The sequence below is a fragment of the Anoplolepis gracilipes genome, chromosome 10, assembly GCF_047496725.1.
Source record: "Anoplolepis gracilipes chromosome 10, ASM4749672v1, whole genome shotgun sequence".
Classification (NCBI taxonomy): Eukaryota; Metazoa; Arthropoda; class Insecta; order Hymenoptera; family Formicidae; genus Anoplolepis; species Anoplolepis gracilipes.
The window spans coordinates 6,044,638-6,065,202 of record NC_132979.1 but is presented as its reverse complement, the minus strand read 5'-3'; the positions used below and the strand labels follow the sequence as shown (position 1 = coordinate 6,065,202).

Here is a 20,565-nt window from a genome sequence, read left to right as displayed (position 1 = left end):
TTACGTTTCGCCTTTGAAAAGTCGCGTCGATACTCTTTCTCTCCCTTTATCTCTATCTCTTTTTCTCTCTCTCTCGCTCTCGCTCTCTATCTCTCTCTTTCTCTCTCTTTTTGTTCTTTCTCTGTTTCTCTCTTGTAAGGCTAAGTAATCCTTTCTTTACTTAACCTTGCAACCCTTGCGATTTTCCAGTACCGTTTAAAGGGCCACCACGTTACAACCCGAAGCGGCGTTCGGTGGCCTTCGGTGGCACTTCCACGATGATGACGACGAGCTGCTCAGCGAGTAATCTGGGCACCCTCACCAGGATACCGTCCACCGAACAACACGCGGCGGCGGCGTCTAGTGCCGGTGGTAGTACCACCGGTACTCTCACCAGAACCATCTCTGTGGAACAGTACTCGAGTATCACGCGAGTGCCGTCCGCCGAGCAATACGCTACCGCCGCGAGCCTGAATCGAGTACCGTCCACGGAGCAACCGTACTCTCCGCCTCCACCGTCGTCCGGCACGCTCGTTCGGGTCGCGTCCGAGGAAAAATACGCGCCGCCGTCCGGCGTCGTGTTGAGCAGAGCCTCGTCTGGCGAACGATACGACGCCACATTGATCAGAGTACCGTCCTCCGAGCAGTACCCGACCGTTAGTACTCTGACCAGAGTACCGTCCACGGAGCAGTACCCAACCGCCGCGGCGGGCATCAGCAGAGTACCGTCCACGGAACAGTATCCCTCCACAGGTGGAATCACGATTGTCGGTCAGTCGACCGAGTCGATTCACCACGGAAGTCTCGGCAGAGTACCGTCCGTAGAGTCGAACAGAAACGACTTACAGAACCGAATACCGTCCGAACAGAACGGCCACCGACTAACGTCGGAGTACCAGAGTCCAAATTCCTTGAGAGATCCTAACGCGAGGTAAGCATTAGAATGAAGAGTCGCGCGTACGCTGCCGATCATCGAATAAAAACGTGACAAGATATGATTAAAAAAAAAAAAAAAAAAAAAAAAAAATGCAACGACGCTTCGAGTTATGTCATCACAACGATGACAGTTCGTGCGGTACGTTCGCGGTCGCCGATGCTTCACCCTGATCAGAACCTGACCATCACATGTGTTGGCTAACTAAAGAAGGATACACGTGCCACACGTGTTCTTGGTTCAGCGTCTTGGTCAGCGCGAAGCACCGATCGCCGATGTACCCTAAAAGTTATACGCACCGTTTCAAGATTGCCGAGCGCTGCGGAGAATTATACAAACTTGAGAATGGAGGGTCTGACGAGGCTGCAAGAGCACCGGCTCGAGTTGCAGCACCGCCTCGATATGCACAGAACGCAGATGGAGATGCCACCGTCACCGTCGCCTAGCAGCAGGAGCTTAGCACCTTTCAGCTCGGCCAGTTCGAGCTTATCCGAAGGCAGCAATCAACCGTCCGGCGAGGATTCGGCCAGCATAGTCACAGGTATACTCGAATTCTCTTCTCTTTCTATCCCCTTCAATTCCCCTCACTATTCGATAGTGAGAAAAGTCTGTTCCTTGATGATTCACAAGCTGCAGAAACCAACCAACACGCGTACACAAATACGCGTAGATACTCTGGATACTCTCCGAGAGGGAGTCAACTGTCCCCAAAGGTACGAGGAAGCGGAAATCCTCTGCGCAAAAATTTGTCACGCGTAAAGCGACAGCAATGAAACAATTATTAAATACAACATCATGATGTGTATATGTAGTACCATCACCACCAAAAACCGGCGACGCGCAAAGGTGGTCGAACGACACGTTGAGAGTTAGTCGGACGTTGGCTTTGATGGTTCGTGCATGCTACCGTCTTGGTGTCCCCGAGGATATTAGAGATCCCGAGTTTAGTGGCTCCTCCTCGCGAGCGAGCTGGATGAGGTCTTCTCGCTCGAGAAGAGAGACACGCTGCGCTTAACATTCGTTAGAGATCGCCTCTTAAAATTTGTCTGCGACAAATGCGATGCGGCTGGCAATGTTTAGAGCTCTTATTGCCGTCGTAGAGCAGATTTTAGGTGAATCATATTGAGTTAATTTTTTTCATTTTTCTCTTTTTGTTTTAAGGCCGAGAGTGCGCTGAAGTTTTGATTTAGCGTTATGAGTTAGCTGTTCTTTCTCTTTCTTTCTCTGTCTTTCTTAAGAGATTTTCATCTCTTGCATGGCGTCTATCGCTCGGTAAGGCGATGCGGATCAAACATGAGGCATCACGCTGAGTATATTCGACCGTCGATTTCTAGACAAGAGCCTCGGCGACACAGCATCCGATGTGATCAGCGACAGTTCCGGGGTAGGAACCTCGCAATCCGACACAACCAATTCATTATCCATTCCCGGTACGACGGTTGTGTGCGTGGAAAGCTACAACAGTGGGATTACCGGCCATCTGACTATCAATCAAGGAGACATCCTTGAAGGTACACCCTCAGGCAATCCAACAAACGTACTCTCTCTCTCTCTCTCTCTATCTCTCTCTTTCTCTCTCTCTCTCTTCTAGCTTCGTTGACTTTGATTTGACGGCGACGAGTGATGTTTCGTGATTTTCCATATGTTTCTCGTTAATTATTCTTGTGTTGCATGATTTGGGATGACGACTGTCTCACTCTGTCTCTTTCAATTTCTGTTTTATAGGTAACGCCCAGAAATATTATTCTGATAGCAAGCGTGTTTTTGTTTCTTTATTTTTAACAGTCACCGGTGCCACCGATTGCGGCCTCCTGGAAGGAGTCCTACGTGGACAAGGTACCGGTTTGTTCCCCGCGCATTGCGTTCAGGAAGTCAGGCTGCGTCACACGAACATACCTCTGGGTCCGCAGCCCGCCAGGGACGGACGAAATCGGGTTCTAGGCCGTAGGGAGTCACAGAATAAATACTTTGCTACCGCGCCTAGATTAAAGAAGCCGTAAGTTCAACGCTCGATAACGTTCTTCCTAGATTTAACGCGAGATTCTACGTTTTTTTTTCTATCTTTAGCGTCACGTCGGAACCCCGCACTGTTGTCCTTCATCGTTCGAGGAAAGGCTTCGGGTTCGTGTTACGCGGCGCCAAGGCCACCTCGCCACTGATGGAGTTGACACCGTCTGCCAGGTATCCGGCGTTACAATATCTGGACGACGTCGACCAAGGAGGTGTGGCTGATCTAGCGGGGCTCCGAAAAGGAGATTTTCTAATTCACGTAATTATTTGTATTGATTGATTTAGTCTTAAATAAGAATTATCCGTACAAAAAATTATTTAATACATTGAAAAGTTTAAGGAATTTAAAAATAGGATATGTTCTAATATTATGTAAAACTTTTTATTTAAATAATGCTTTTTTGTTTAAAAATATATATTTGTAATAATAAAGTTAAGATAAAAATTTGCAAAAGATACTGAAATAGAAGAATAAGAACGTTAAAAAATACACATTTTTTTTGTTTATCTTCACATATGTTATAGCTATTATGCTATTTATTACAACTTATTATAATTTACTTACTTATTATAACTATTAATTTCAAAGATCTGTAAAGTCTAATAATTTTATAAAATAATAACATTTTATATTGTTTAAAGTAAATTGCGAAATCATTTTCTCACGAATATTTCAGATTAACGGCGAGGACGTGACGACGGCCTCCCATGAACACGTAGTCGACCTGATTAGGAAATCGGGAGAGTTGGTGCGAATGACAGTGGTTTCACCGGTGATTAGTCTTCCGAATTCTCAATCTGCGGCCGCGTTGCCAACTAGTCAACCTATTCAGAGACAGTATGCAACTTTACCGCGTAAGGGTAACAACAACGTGGTGATCGGTGGTACGCTCGGCAGATCTCCGGCTCCTGTACCACCACGAAGAGATCCGAAGACGACATTAAGCGTAGGTCGGGCGAGAGCGCGATCGATGGTCGCGGGATTAGGTAATAAATTAGAGCGCGTTCTTAGGAAATTACGGACGTGAGAATGATAATATATTAAGTATTCCATCATGTTTTCTTGCAGAAGGAGGTGGCGAAAGGGACGATCGCGACGAAATCGCGTCGACTGGCGCAAAGTCCAGCAGCGCGGAATCGATTCACATGGCACAGCAACCCTCGACCGGACCGAACACTGGTCAGAACACCCCGGTGCAACCGAGAACAGCCAGCATCCGATCGCGTCCGACGTCCAGCAGAATTACCGCTGCGGAACTTGAAGTAACTATCTCTCGCCCCAATTCGCACGGCGCAACGTGCTCCCTCTATCTCTCTCTCTCTCTCTCTCTCTCTTGCTCGATCATACTGAATCTATCCGTGCGCTCGTTGTCTCCGAATTGAATGGCATTTTGTGCACGAGACGAAACCGAGGCTTCAGCTTCGTCCTTTAATTTCTCTTCCAGGAACTATTTCAGCGGCAGCAGGGTAGCGCTGGTGGTCAGTACAGCTCGTCCATGATGAGCTCGTCTCACTTTCAGACTACTGGTCAATCAACCAAGTCGCATCCGTCGTCGCCTGCCAAGACCGGCAGGGTGTACGCGAGCGTAGCAGAGATGAAGCGCAAGGGCAAAGTAAGGATGACTCGCCACACTCTCAAAGTTTCAAAGAGCGCTCGCGTTTCTCTTTTTAACGTTTTCCTTATATAAGTTGATAATAAGCCCCCTTGATGAAAGCTGCCCTAGAAAATGGACATTAATATACTTGTTCATCTTATCCAGTAGTTTGATCAAACTCTCCGACGCCCTCTTTTAGACAGCTACTTTTGATCATTCCCTAATCTTTAAATAGTTTCTCTTTTCTCTGCTCGTATTTCTCGTATGGTACCCACATCGAATAATAATTTGTTAATATTTGGCGGTTAAGGACACACCCTTAAAAAAAAAAAATGTCTACCAGCGTTCGAAAGAGTCGTCCGGCGTTCAGTGAATCCTCTTCTCTTCTCTCTGGGCAATGGTAATGGTGGTTCTTTTCTTTTGCATGTATGTTATAGTTTGCGCGCAAGCCGGTGCGAGCGCACAACAAGGGACGGTCCTGGTGCGGACGAGACGACGAGGACCACTACTTATATTACTGATCCAAAATACTTTGTTTCTAGCTCGTCCGTGGCTTGCATGATTTCAGGTGACTAAGCCATTTGCTAAATGAAAAAGAAATCTGACGTCCGCCAGGGCGTTAGGTGCCACCTACGTGCTTCGTGTTCACGCCTCAAGTATGATTAACCAGTTGCGCATTTGCATTTTAACCAAGTTTTGCGATTTCCTTCAGTTCCTTAAGTCGCTCTTCGGGATTGGTTCTATAAGCATGGAAGACTAACGATACGTCATTATCTTACTACGTGTACATTCTTCGCAGCATACGACAGCATTAACACTTAGATAACCTTTCGCAAGCAAGTAATGGTAATGGTAGTAGTGGGTTAGTTACGGTAGTTTGGAGTTCACGCTTAGCAGGAGTATGCTTCGTACTTGTATCACGTTTTTCCAATATTCCTTTCTGTGCCCTTCTGTGTTTTACTATATCCCTTGTCCTTTCACCGATCCAGTTGTAAATTGCAATTCCTTAAAAAAAAAAAAAAATTACGCTCCGAATTTTTCGCATCATCAAGGCGACGACGCTGATCGTTGGCAAGTCACAGCTTGTACGAAACACTTGTCCTTACATTTACAGCCGCAATCAAAGGTGCGCTTCTTCGGCGGCTTGGGCGGAGGTTCCGATCTCCACAGAGATTTCCACAGCACGCCGGATCTCAATGTGCAGGCGCAGTCCTCAACCCTTCTGGCGCCCAAGTGCCATAGAAGCCAGGAAGACGTGAATGCTTTGAACGGTAGAAACGGGCTTCCACCGCCGAATCATCCGCCACCACCTCCGCCGGTCGGGCAAGTCATTAAAATGAATGTCGGTGCCAACGTGCCGGATGTCGTTACTCCAGCTTCGGTTTATGATAACATGGCACACATCCAACAAGTCAAAGGTAATAAACGAGATTTTCCGTCATTATAGTTTTTCTATACCAAAGTGATTAATCGTAATGAATCAATTAACAAATTTACTTGTACGATAATTTTGTATTACATCAAAAAGATTATCGACCTATTTGTCTTCGCAGAACTTGCAGCGGCTACGGTCGAAGGTGGTTACGGAGTGATGTCGAGTTTCCGGCCGTCTAACAGCGCAAAACTATACGCCTCGCCGGAGGACATGAAGACTGTCGGCTACCGTTCGCGAAGTCTACCGACTAATCGCCCCCATCTCAGGAAATCTCACAGTCTGCGCAATCCGCCGAGCAGTACAATGTTTAAGCCAACCGGTAGCCAACAGGCGTTGAACAACAATGTCGGCAACATGAACAGCAACGGGAACGGTAACAATCAATATGCGCAACCTCTGAAGACTACCAGGAGTCACAGCACCGCTGGTATCCCGAACCGGGAGCGAAAGAAGAAGACCGTCGTCTTGAACACCAGCTCGTCCGTCACGAATCTCTCGTCGATCACCTCTGGCGCGAACGGAACGACCGCAGCGCCTAATTCGGCGCCGCCAATTCCCGAACCAGATTACAGTCTGTCAGAATCGGAGAACGACGACGAAGGCGAGGACGAGACGGACGAGGATGGTGAGTCAGAGATTGCGAAGGAGCTCGAGAAAGCGGCGGCACGGGAAAAACTGGAGGCTACGCGAGAAACATCCGGTAACTCCAACACGTCCGGCTCGAGCTCGTCGGGTAGCGGTTCGCTGCCGCACTCGTTCAGCGTCGAAGAGATTCAGAAGGTGCGCACCCAGCTCAAGTCGTCCAAGAGTCACCCGAACGACTTTCTGCTACAGACGCAGCAGTCGCTCGTCGAGGACGGCGACAACAGTTCGAGCGGCGTTAGCTCGGATCAGGACGTGCCGGTGGGCCCGCCGATGGGCTTTGATGACACTGCCGTACGGAATCTGGTTAATCAAGAGAATAATCAGCATTCGGGAGGCGCTTTACTAACCGGTGTCAATCCGATCGACAAAGAGAGTAGTCAGACCAAGCGACCGGGCTACGGCGGCAGCGGTTTGCTGACCAGGCACGCGGTCAGCCTGGCGCAGCTGCCGCCGCCGATCGAAGCGGATGCCGAGGAGCAGAACAACGATCTGTTTGTGCCGCCGCCTCCGGAATTCAACGCCGGGCCGTCCGCCGGTGGCCAGGATCAGGAAGTGGTGGTATTTGCGCCGCCGCCGCAATTCTGCGATAACAAGCAACATCAACAGCAACAGCAGACCACTTCGCAGAATCGTGTTAAGATAATCGGCGCGATTCCCAAGGTTGCCGGAAACCAAGTGAAGGCGTCAGGCGGAAGGGTGTTGCCGTAAAAGAAGAATCCGCCATAGATTACAGCATGGATATTTTACTCGCGTATGTATTCGTTGCGCGAACAGAGGAGAGTTTGTAACACGTAATTGGTAGATCGCGATTTCAAAGTCAATATATTTAGAGGTTCTTCTGCCTTTTCGGTAGTGTAATCGCCGCGCGACGAGCATATTAAAAAATTTGAACTGTATCGCTGAAAAACGATTGACAGTCCGCGCGGGCGTGCTGTCATATATAAAGCATGATCGACTTGGACGACTTTTTGCCAAGAGTAAATTCGTATTCTAATCGAGCGTCTAGGAGTCGTAGGATATAATCGCGAGGAAATAATCGCAAGCGCATTTTTACCAAGTAAGTTTACGAGTGTGAGCGTACGTCCGATTGCATTGCAATGGAGGATTGGTTTGTCGCATACGATTGGTCACAATAGTTTAACACTGTCCTGTCTGCGAGCGAGGATCCGACAGATCCGAAAACTGATTTGTTACATCATAGAGAGAGATAAATTTTTAAGAGTTGGAAAAAGCGAAAATCCGCACTTTGAAGAAGAAAAGAAAAGAACGACTAAGCTAGAAAAGAAAAAAAAAAGAAAAAGGAGAATCGTGTACGCGTGCATGAGTCGTAACGCGTGAATGTGCGATGCATATCGATTTGTTTTTCATGTTTCTATCGAACTACGAGGTATGTTTTAATACTTTTACACACGACACTCTTGTCTCTCCCAATGCGGATAACAAGGAATATAGGACGAGACAAGGTTTTTGCAAATCGCTCTTGAACCAATTTTAAGCAAAAGTATATCGCGACAGTCTCGCTCACTCTCGATCCACCGGCGAAGAATGAAATGGCCCATGATGGATCGATATGACGATAATGTGTAAATCATAATTGATTAGTTGTTAATATCGATAACATGCGGATTTTTTTTTAGTTTCGACTAGCATTTTCTCTCATGTCTAAGACACTGCTCAAACGCCTAATCACAAAGCTCTACTCGCGAAGTCATTAGAGATTCTTACTAGTTTGTAATTGCAAATGTTATTATTATTAATATTAGTATTATTATTATATTATTAATATTATTATATATTAGCATCGTTATATTGTAATCATACGGCGACTATGGCGTTCCACTAACGATGCCCCTGTCGATAAAAAGTAGTCGCGTTACGCGCAGAGATGCGCAGCACTATACTTCGTTATACTATCGCACCATCACTACTCCAGCCTGTGTAAAGTAAAACTCCGTACCCCTTCCATTCGTGTCAGAAGCTTCCCTTGAGCCAGGAGACGTTACACTTTTTTTTTTTTTTTTTTTTTTTTTATTTTTCATTAGCATCCGTCCGTTCTTGTCGAACGAGTTCGAGGATCGAGATCGTGGACGAAAAACTGGCGGAATTGCACAATTTTACTCGACAATTCGAATCGAATTCTCGAACTCTCGCGCAAGTTCGTGATTCGAAATCCCCCGCTTGCGAGTTAATCGACCTCCAGATGTACATACGCGTTACGTCGACTCGTAACGCTATTCGCAGATGTAACCGCGACTCGTCGCGAGTTAATAAGATCTCACGGCTCTCGGGGCGACAGTGCTACATATTGTATATATATATATTATATATTGAGTAACGCGCGTTGTGTATCCTCGAGTATCTATAATTACAAGCGATCATTACATTACGTTTCATCGCATTTTCGCAATGTTAGATCTATAAGCGATCGAACACCTTTCTTCCTCCCCCCCTTACCGCCCCCCCCCTGGATGGTCATTTCTATGCGCCTTCGCGAACCCTAAGAAAAAGAAAAAAGGAAATTCGCATTTCGTGCGAGCGCGCGTGAGTCGCCGCGTGGGTTTTTTTTTTTTTTTTTTTTTTTTTTTTTTAAGAGGTCCAGTTTAATCGTATATTTTAAAATGCCCGATCATTTCTCGATATAAGTGCATAGCATAAATATCGAGTATATTCTCTTGGATATTCTTTGAATATTTCGCGATTTGAATATCTGAATATTTATTAATATTGCAACGTCCTATGTATAAATATATATGTTTCATATAAAAATTATAAACAATTTATATAATAAAGTACAAGAGAGAGACATCGGAAAACAAAATTAAAAATTAGAAAAATATATCTAGTAATTTTAATATAAATATACATATACGCGCGCAGTTCATACATTATTTATATCATATTTATTTTTCAAGAACTTTTGTTTAGATAAACGATAGTGATCTGTGTCTTATATATTTTATATGATTTATTAAAATTATATTTTTCAATAAATTGCTAAAATATATTTATTTAAATTACTGTTTTATAAACTCTATATTCAAGAATAAATAACGACGTAATATCTAATATAAAGAAAGAAGAAACGTAAAATATTCAACGAGCATCCAGAGATATTCACTGGATATACGTCTGGCTATATCTCGCTATCGTAAGAATAATATAAACCCTCGTAGATTGGTAAAAAAAAAATAATATACGTGTGTGTATCACGACGCACTCAGCGCGACATAGCGAAGATCAACGGAAGAGATCGGTCGAGAGGCGAGGCTTTACTTTTCTTTGTCGTGTACCGGATGCGCGCGAGATGCACGGTTCACGGCCGAGATATTATTATATAATTATGACATTCCTGCCAAAAGTAATATATATAGAAAGTAGTCTTATATATATTATATATATAAATATATATAATATATCAAAATTTACGAAGAAAAGAGAAGAGTTAACGTTGCGTACATCTCTTGCGTGAGAGGACATACTTTGTAATCTATAGTTGCTCCTTCCAATTTTCTACCCCCTTTCCTCCCTTTCTTCTCTGTCGTACTCTCGTTTTTCCTCCGTGTCGTACGATCGATCGTCGTGAGATTCAATATCCAATTTTTTTTTTGTTAAAATCTATCAGTAAACTATTTATATATGTATAGTATTTTCACCTCTGTATATATATATATATATATATATATACACAGGTTTTATTTTTCCGCGTAAACATGGATTAATCGATGGCGAAAAATTGGAGGAAAGAAAGAAAAATGCATAACTTTGAAATTTCACGGTTTCCAACCGAATTAATCGATTCCTTCACGGATCTCTGTCTGAGATAATTCCCGATTAATCTGCACCTTTCGCGGAAAGCGTGGCGCGTATACAGAGTGTACCGAAAAAGACGTATATATTACACCCTCCATCCTTCCATATATAGCGGAAACCGATTTCCCTTCGGCTATGATTTTATTTGAATCCGTCTGTTGTAAATTTTTATATTGGATATCGCGTATCGTCATAAAATTGATCGAATGCGAATAAGTGAGATTATCGTCGACTTTATATCTCGATTCACCAGAATGTACTTTGAAGATATTCGTCTGGTTTGACGATTAAATCTCTCGGTGAAATTGGTTTTCGACAAGGATCAAATCGAATGCGCCAATTTTGCTGAGAGAAATAAGGGTTGTTAAACACTTATATGCGTCCCTCTCGAAACACCCTGTACACTGCGCTTCGATGAGGGTGCTGAGAGTCATCGAGAACCGTGACTCGATGATCGTATACCGCGACCGACTGAACTTTTGGGAACCATTCCCCATTATTTTCTACCACTCTCCTGTATGTTTAATATCGATTCCATCTACTCTCCTTCCATCTTCATCTATTTCCCCCATCTCTCACAATTCGCCATTCTTCATATTTTAGTTATCATTACCTTTAATATAATTAATCAGGTAATTACTATTAGTATTTTGTATTATAGGTATTGTATTGTAAATTGCAAAAGTATGTGCAATGTTTCGACGATGAATAATAATCGATCATGTTCAACTAATACGTCTGGAATTTAATCTCTTTTGCTTTCACTCTCGTGCATTAGAAGATAATGTATAATTATATTTTTCTCTCTTCCTTATTTTACAAAAATGTTGAATATTTATTACAAATAAGATTTAATCCATTTTTCTATTTCTAAATATTTTAAATCGTCAAAAATTTTACAACTTATAATGTAACGCATAAATAATAAGTTATTTTACAACTTATAATTAAATCGCAAATAAGGTTTCCAAACCAGATAAAGAGAACATGAATTTTACCTGATTTATCCGAAGATTAGTAATCTGGCATTCTTTCTTCAAAATATCTAAAGAATAAAAGGTAATAAAAAGTAAAAGGACAACGAGAGTACGATATCGTAACCGTGAAATTATTATTATTCTCTTACAATATCTATCTCTTTAATGTTCTGTTCTTGAGCTATAAATCGTCATTCGTGTTTGTGTACATGAAAGTATCGAAAAAGACAAAGCACTGTTCGACGCTTGGGATATTCCTTTATTTCGCCTCTCATTTTTCACTCAGGTTTCGGAAAAAATTTCCGCCTCCGCGCTCTTCTCTCTTATTGTTAGCTCTATTACTCAGCTTTATCTTCTTTTTTTTTTTTTTTCTCGTAGAACCACTATGTGGATTATAATGAACACCGGCGGTGCTTTCAACGATCGGTCGATCCACACAATGAACGCTTGTGGTTTTGTCTTTTCTTTTATTATTATTTGGCAGTGCGAAACAACCGTGCTAATTATCACGTCTTTCGTTTTCTCCTCGCTACGCGATATCGAGTCTTATTGCGATATGAGAAAAGCATATCAAATATGCATATCGATTCGACGAAGCGGCGAGAGAAATCGCTCGAGATCGTCTTCGGGACAGATTCCGGAGAATGAGAATATATTTTACGCGATCGTTCGCGTTCGATTCTCGCTGCTTCGTCCACGTAGCGAGAGGGAAAAAAAAATCGTTTCCTTCTTGGATTTCAGGTCAAGAATCTATAGGGCTCACGAGATAATTGGAAATTAGATCGGCAAGAATCGACTCACCAGCTTTTCATCGTTCCGCGCGTACTCGTCGAATTTCTCTCTCACTCTTTTTCTCTACACGCTATAAACCATATTAGTTTAAACTATGCAATATATTTTTCTACTTTTATACATGTACAAGCACTTTTCTAACCGAAGCGATCTCATGGGGCCTTGATTATAATAATTAATTTTACAATAATAATTCACAAGAAGGACTACTCTCTAGAGATTCTTATGTCGTTATTATCTCTAATATACATTTTCATTATATTAGAGAAAAATTTTATAAATTATATATTTATTATAATTAAACAAAATTGATATCCTTTGAATAATGATGATTGAAATATGCAAAGTTTGAAATTCTTTCGGAATAACTAAATGAACAGAAAGACACTCGTGACAATAAATAATTATATTAATTAATTAATATTATTAGTATTAAATTATATTAATTATCAAAAATTTGATACGTTGTAATAAGCACGATAAGGATGTTTTATATCGGTAAATAATATTATCTCTAGTATTTTCCTCTCATTATAAGCTTATTGGAGGAAAATAAAAAAATATATACGTATATCTAATTAAACAAAATTGACGCGATTTGAATAATGATAAATGAAATATGCAAAAGTTTATAGAAATTCTTTGGGAATAACTAATGAAACAGAAAGACACTCGTAATACTGATAATATAAACAAAACCACAATGTGTTTCGCTAATTGTAAGAGAATTTGACAAGAGGCCCTCGTTGCGATCGCTCGACTCCCTCTCTTTCTCGCGTCACGCTTTTACATAGAATTTATAATAAATGCAAACACTATATCTGTAATAAGCTATACTTATGCACATATCTCGGGGAGTCTTCTTTGTGTATGTCGCGTTACATTCAATTATTTACAATTCCGAGCCAGAGACTCGGCTGGAGAGAAACCCGTCGAAAATTATATATATTCCCGTCGCGCCTGCTCAAAATAATATCCGACACGACCTTTTCGATCGGTTTAGCTGGTTTCTATTTGTTTATACATTTACAAGCCTTGTAACTTCAATCGACACGCTACATCCTCGCACGCCGACGATCGGGAGCGACGAAACTGGCAAGTCGTAGATCGAGCCCTCGCACGTTTGTAACATGTAAATCTTACTCGTTCTCCTTCGTTCGTCAACGCCATGTGAGATCCCCAAATTTTAATACATTTGTTTCCGCAGAAATATTCCGCTTTCTCTTTCTCTATTTTTCCAAAATATCACTTCAAAATTCCACGCAAAAATTTCAAAGTTTTTGTTTATTCTTATGCGAGTATTAATTAATTGTACAATGTATTTACGAATGTTTATTTATGTGATCGATGTGTTTTGTATTTTTTTTTTTGCAACAAGAATGTATTTGTTAATAAGATAAATAAATAAAGAAGAACTGATTGCGCGGCACAATTAATCTCGTTGAGATTGTTTTCTTAATTTCAATTTTTACCGACTTTTGCAAGCTATTTATGCGATTATATTAATTATAAACTTTTGCATGAATTTAGAGAAAGAGAAAGAGATAAGACTTATTCGCTATGGAAAAGGTACTCTCTGTACATGACTGGTAATACGATTTTATTGAAATGTAGGATAAAGTTGCGATCAAGTTGATTAAGAAGGAGAATCTCACAGGTAAAATTTCTTTCATATTTCTTTTGTCGCTGCGCGCTTTGTTCTAATTTTGCAAAAATACGTTGCCCGTATCTCTCCCTGTCTCTCTCTCTCTCTCTCTCTCTCGCATTCTTACACGTATATTCATATCATTCTCTCTTCTCGCACTCACCACTTTTTTTTTTATTAATTGCGGCTAATGTTTTTCTCTCTTTCTCTCTCTCGCTCTCTCTTTCTCTCACACGTTCCCACACGAGTTGTCAAAAAGGAGAAGTAAGTCTATCGACGTACATATATTTAGCGTGTGCATGTGTATATGTATGTGTGTTCAGCAAAGTTTTTTTTTTCAAAATCGCGATAAGAAAAAAAGGAATGGGTGTTCACGTATTTTGCTTCGCTATATTTTCTTCCGTTTTTCTCTATATGTATATAATGCTAATACAAACTTAATTATATCTTACCGAACACTTTATAGCATCTCCCTTAAATGTACGTCCATATTATTTAGTGCATTGCGCAGCGCATCGCGTAGATTAAGGTTTAATTCTACGAAAAACGCACATGTATAAAAAAAAAAGAACACCAGAAATCATAGAAACGGGACGATTTCCGTTTCGGGTCAGACTTTGTGCACTAGAAAAATGTATACAAATCGTTTACGTTGCTTTTACACATGTCCCCCCCCCCCCTCTCTAATTTTTTTCAGCCTTCCGTCTCTTTTTTTCGCGTTATTATTATTATTCTTATTATTTAAAGAGGTTCTATATCGATAATTTAGAATCATCAGCAGGCCGATACGAAGAATGATGATAAATACACGAGACGTTATAGTTACGTGTGGTATGCTTGAGCCACACACTTATATTTTCTTTTTAATTAATATCCTTCACATGTTTACATAAAAAGAAAAATTTGTTCGCTGCAGACTTTCAAGCGCGCCAAAGTCGCGATGAACGAGACCACCATGTGCCAAAACATAAAAAAAAAAAAATCTTTCAACTAAATGCAGTCAATTCGTTTTTCTTGGCAATGAAACAACGCGCATAATTATAATTAATTATAATTAATTACAAACGGAACGCGCTTAATTATGATTAATTACAAACGAAAAATACAATAACGTACAAGAGAATACTTAATGTCGGAATTAGACTCGCCAATCGTATAATTATACAATACAAGCGACCTATATAAACGTATATTTTCGCAACTCTCGAATAAACTTATCATATAAGATCGCTAAAGGCTATCATACCGAAGCTCATCGAAAAATTAATCCCGCGAAACTTAATCCTGTTTTTTTTTTTTTTTTTTTTTTTTTTTTGTACCTTTCCGTGACTTTTGTATTGCCGATTCACTCGAAATTAATTTTATACATTGCAAGAAATAATTATAATTGGAAGGACTTTTCGAAATGTGTCTTTCTCTCTCTCTCTCTCTTTCTCTCTCTTTACGATTTGTTGCGATTCTTCCATTTCGTGAGATCAAGCGCGATCAAGTAGCCGAAAGCTCCTTTCTATCATTTCACCTTTGCGTTTATAAGAAATATTATAAAAAAAAAAAACAACTTGCTTAACAACTAATGGAATCTCCCTGCTCAGTTCTTTTTCTCTCTAATAAATTATATCTAAAGACTCGCGCGTATAGATTAAAGAAAAGAGTTTTAAAATACAATCGATATAATTTATTACATTTTTCAATTGCAATTAAATGTCTTAAAAAAAAAAAAACAAAAAAAAAAGACTAGCTTAATAGAAAATATGTGTCTTAGAGATGGCGAACAAGTTTTTACTTGCGTAAAAAATTGGTCCCTTATCCGATACTAATTTCGATTGATAGTGACAATTGATTTTACACGAGCAGAGAAAATTTGTGACAGAAAATTAGCAAGGTGAAAGGACAGAAGTAACGATCGGGACAACGATCGCGCCACGAAAGAATAAAAATAAACGATGAATATGATTGAATGACATGCGAGAAAATATAAGATAAAGATATAAGAGAAGCAAGACAGAAATACAAAAATGCAATATTAATTCTCAAGTAACGCACAGATGTTTAAAGTATGTCGAAAAGAGATATTTACAAGGCGTCGTTTAAGTGCTTCAAATATTTTTTGAACATTTAAGAGATTTCTTTGGATTGTTTTTGTCATTTATATCATATTTCATGCTATATTTTAAAAGATGCATCAATAGTATTAAATCTAATATCCTTCGCTTCTCAAATCTTGTTTTTATATCTCATCATGTCTCAGCCTGAAAGTATCAATCACAAAAAACGCTGATGGTTTCTCACGAGACTTCGTATGGCACTGTCTCGATGAAAATCGGATTGGTTTAAAAATGCGGGGAAAACCCGTTGTATTTTTGATTTTTTTTTTTTTTCACACATGTCCTTGTTCTATATGTCCTGCTGGCAGTGTTCGAAAATTTACAGGCTCGACAAAGTTTGGCAGTACACGACACGTGAGCGCTCGGGGGATATATCGTCGTTCTTAAAGAAGAAATTTCTTTAAAAATCTTTAGTTGTAATAAATTTTCCAAAATTATAAAAATAAATTATCGAGTTAGGACGAAGCGCGGGTTTAAGATGTGAATTATTAATCTTTTTAAATCTATATAATTAACGAACATAACTATTATATAGATGCAAATAAAAATTTTAACTTGTAATTAGATTTTTCAAAATAAAATTTACTAGATTATTACTAGTTTTTCTTTAAGAACGGCAATGTGTATATATTATATACGGCCGAAAAATATAAAATCTGGAAAACGAACAATGGTTGCGGCTAGGCCGTGAATATGTAAGTATATATAAAAAAAAGAAAAGAGCCGCAATGAACGAGCTTGTTAGAAGCACGACGCAAATGAACGTGCAACAGAGAGAGATTCTACGTAGTAGAGGCGCGTCGTTAAAAACGACGGAGCTGGCAGTGCGTGAATTTTGGCAGTGACGCGTTTTTCTCTTTTGCATCTTCCGGTATTGATCTTTCGATTCCCTCAAAAAGGAAGGAGCGATCCTCGATATCGTTCTCGCAGGAAGATCAGCGAATACAGAGAGATATACCGTATATATTTTAGACAGCTGTCGGATACTCGCGAAGTAGCTTGTCTCAGCGATGACGAGCTGCGGTGGCTTGCGAGTACAGGATTCACGTACTATATAATATACCATTTCGTTACGATAATTTCAACTAAGTATTTACATTTACAACACGCGCGTTCGCGACGCGCAGCTCGGAAAAATTAATCGTAAATCCATTAAAACACGTGCCTCGCGGAGTGAACGCGCAACGACTGTGCTGTTTTCGGAACAGCCGTCTCTTACGGTGCATTGTCCACCCACACGCGTCAGCTAGAGATCTATTCGATTATACACTTATACACAATCATACCTTTTTTTTAATAATAGTAAGAATAATTATAATCGATTAATTACCGTAGAGCTCTTAATTACAATTGTATTGGCAGTGTTTCTTAGCTGGTGTGTATGTAATGACGTACCGTCTGTCTGTGTGTGCCTCATACGGTCTCTATTTTTCACAATCGCTCGATCATTCTCATTCACATTTCATCTCTTTCATTCCAACCATGTTTCGGAAACACTCTCTCACTCTCAGTCGTTCAACACACACACACGACACGACACATATCCGTCTCCTTAATTTAACGAACCTTAATTTATATCAATCTTTATTCGCTACCAGACGCGCGCGGACGTTGCATCGTTCCGCGATGCTGCGAGAAGCGGTTGCAGTCGCAAAAAGAATTGCCTTCTTTTTCGAGACCGCGACAGCTAGTTACGCGAATCGCGGACACGGCGCACGTCGCATTCTTTGTTCACGTTCCCTTCAACATTCTTTCATTAACAATTCCATGGGAAATGTAACACAGCCTTCGTAATTTACCCCTTTTGAGGATAACAGCTCATAGATTGTGGTCGCGCTGCATGTTTAGCTACTCTCGTTTCTCTTCAAATACTCGATTGATAAAAATCTTGCGCAGATAAATTTTCGAGTCGCGACGAGCGTACAGGCCAACATGCCGCGCAAAACTCAGCAGAAAGAAAAATAACGGGACGATGAAGTATATGAAAAATCGAACACGTTTTGGGTGCAAAAACGAGACAAGCTTCCCTTTGCGAAAACTCGCTTGCCTCAAACCCTGAGAGGGATCACTATCGCTTTTCCTAAATTTTTCAGTTTTGTACATCGCGTCCTCTCTCCATACATCCTCGATTCTCGGAAGAAGAGTAATCCTCGAGAAAAATCTCGATACATGGCGTACGTGTCATCCGATTATTTCGCAATCTTTCAACTTCATGCCGAGCTTTCAAGCTTGGAGACTGTCAACCCCATTCAGGGAAAAAACGGCGGGTTCGAAACAATATCATTCAGTCTCTCTCTCTCTTTTTCTCTGTCTCACACTCGTTCATTCTTTTTCATTCATACTTTCGCATTCTCATCTAACAGCCTAAGCCTCCTCCGCGGTTTTCTCTCGTTCTTCTCGATACAATCTTCTGTGTCCGCTTCACGCTGTCCACGATCCTCTTCTTCGTGTCTTCTTCTCGTGTTCCTCTTCGTGTCATTGTACGATGACAGTCGACGCGAATTTGTATCGAGTTGTAAATCGAAATAGACGCATCTTCTTTCTTTTTTTCTCGAGGCATCGACGAAAATCATAAAGGTACCATCAGTTCTCGGAAATGCCAAGGGGCCGATGTTAGATATTAATTGAATCCTAAGGCCACCAGAGTGATTATCTCCTTATAAATTGTAACTACCGCTTAAACATTTTGTCTGTGCACTCCCTCGGTTTCCTTTGGCAAAACCAAATTACGCAAGAGCTCCTTTTTACTGCTTTCTTCCTTTAGTTTTCGCTTTTTTTGTCTTTGACTATCGATACTACCGTTTCCGCGCGTCTATCTTTGGGATCCTGATCGGCGGTACAAGACGGTACAAAACGTATCCACGGTGAGGCACTTTCGAGACCCAGACTTGGCGCTTCCGAGGCCAATGAACTTCGAAATATGCGAGGTACTCGTGGCAGGGAGCAGCATAGAATTTATCGCGTTAGTTAGATGTATCCTTTAATGAACGATGACGAAGAGTATGCTCGTAATAACCAGCAATCTCATCTGACTCAAAGGGGACGGATGATCTTATCCCTCTTTTGCTCTTTCTCCAGCTATATATCCTTCTTTTTTCTCATCGCTACGCTATTCAATTCATTCAGAATTTATTATCTTTTGCATGATTTTCTCCCTGTCGCTGCGATTCTTATCTTCTAATCGATCTGGATTCGCAAAAGGATTGGTCATTCTTCTAGATTACATAAGGTATCTTCTAAACGTGCGCTTCGTCTCTCGATAGTTCGGGTATTTTCAGGTCGCATTGTCGGCGGCCTTCGTCTTCACCGACCAGGAAGAGTGTAGACCGTGTCCTGCTCGTGTCAATTAGCAGCATTCTGTTCTTCCTCCCTGGTTCAGGTGTAAGCACTCAGGTTAGGTCAGTTCTAGTATCCGGTCGATCGACATTATCACGAGTTCTTCACTGGTTTCCGGCGTTGCTTCACTCGCGCCGTCGGCGCGCGACCGCTTATCGCTGGATAGAGAGCCAAACTCACCTCTTCCGGATTACTGGCAGCCACCTTGCGAATATCTACGTGCTTCATACTTTGTACTTCGGATTCTAGTACCCATTCGTCCGGTTCTCTGCAGAAGAAACACATGAAAACGATGAGTTACGCGGCAATATTACGCGTGATTAAAGTTTTTAATTATTAATTAGATTGTGGTGAACTTACATATCTTGAGGATACCATCGCAGTAGTACTTTCGTCTTTCCGTCCGACTCAACTCTCCTCCCTAAAACCTGGAAGAGAATTTTTTCTCAAAGCGAATCTTAATCGATAGGTATTGTGGTAGTTTTACACTCGCAACTTACTTGACTAGTTAGTGCCATCGAGTTTCCTGGCGTATCAGCTAATCGCCCGTACGTTCTCGATGCCGCTAGTTCCTGTAGCCTATGCTGAAGGCCTTCCATTACTCCCGAGTCAAAATAATCAAAAAGTCTCGCTGTAAAGACATTAATATATTCAAATCAACGATGTGCATTAAAAATTTTCTATTACTATCAATTTGTGATAAGATATATTCATTGCATTAAAACAATGGCAAAAACCCGCGAGAGTAATGTTAATATTCCAAATAAGTTTGAAAAATTAGAATTAAAAATAAGTTTACATCTATCAAAGATATATTAAAGTGACACTCACCAGACCAAGGTTGTCGCCTATATCTAAGCTTCTTGCCATTCCTCCTAACGAGTTTACCGCCACTCTCACAACTACGTCTTCCATTGCTGTTACTTGTTTCCGGCTGATTAAAATGACCGTTCACGTGCCTCTCGAGTGCGGTCTACAAATAGACACGTATTTTAATCTCCAAAAATTCTAGCCGGACGAAAATCAATATCGTGCGGAGAGACCGTGCGTTTTACCTGAGAGCTGAATCTACAACCGCAACCATCGACGATGCATCGGAAGGGTTTGTTGCCACCGTGAGACAAAACATGTCTCTCCAGCCATCGTCGGGAACATGAAGTTCTCCCTTGCACTTTACAACCTTGCCATTGGCAAACAAAGTTATCACCACCGGTTTGCGTGTTTATGTGTGCAGCCTGTAAAAGATAATACAGCATTGTGTACATGATATAAGCTACAGATTTTACATTACATTATTCGCGA

The 20,565-nt window shown here is 41.0% G+C and overlaps 2 protein-coding genes across 9 annotated transcripts in view; one reads left to right on the top strand and one right to left on the bottom strand.

Annotated features, from left to right (window-relative positions):
* Positions 1-11,141, top strand: part of Prosap (SH3 and multiple ankyrin repeat domains prosap) — a 127,170-nt gene extending 116,029 nt beyond the window's left edge. For 4 of the 8 annotated variants that reach the window (XM_072901184.1, XM_072901186.1, XM_072901183.1 and 1 more), the window contains 10 exons: positions 190-910; positions 1,222-1,454; positions 2,248-2,424; positions 2,699-2,909; positions 2,981-3,182; positions 3,601-3,910; positions 3,993-4,186; positions 4,369-4,536; positions 5,633-5,936; positions 6,072-11,141. In XM_072901184.1, coding sequence (XP_072757285.1) covers positions 190-910; positions 1,222-1,454; positions 2,248-2,424; positions 2,699-2,909; positions 2,981-3,182; positions 3,601-3,910; positions 3,993-4,186; positions 4,369-4,536; positions 5,633-5,936; positions 6,072-7,306 — 3,755 coding nt within the window. In that variant the 3' untranslated portion in view covers positions 7,307-11,141. The remainder of the gene's footprint in view (positions 1-189; positions 911-1,221; positions 1,455-2,247; positions 2,425-2,698; positions 2,910-2,980; positions 3,183-3,600; positions 3,911-3,992; positions 4,187-4,368; positions 4,537-5,632; positions 5,937-6,071) is intronic. The other 4 variants (XM_072901190.1, XM_072901189.1, XM_072901188.1 and 1 more) reach the window with 3 other exon arrangements.
* Positions 11,142-14,638: 3,497 nt separating this feature from the next.
* The window catches only part of Jing (AE binding protein 2 jing), a 91,074-nt gene continuing 85,147 nt past the window's right edge, over positions 14,639-20,565 (bottom strand). The window contains exons 5-9 of the mRNA XM_072901193.1: positions 20,319-20,498; positions 20,095-20,236; positions 19,764-19,894; positions 19,624-19,691; positions 14,639-19,531 (exon numbers count right to left, since the gene is read on the bottom strand). Of these exons, the coding sequence (XP_072757294.1) occupies positions 19,357-19,531; positions 19,624-19,691; positions 19,764-19,894; positions 20,095-20,236; positions 20,319-20,498 (696 nt within the window). The 3' untranslated portion in view covers positions 14,639-19,356. The remainder of the gene's footprint in view (positions 19,532-19,623; positions 19,692-19,763; positions 19,895-20,094; positions 20,237-20,318; positions 20,499-20,565) is intronic.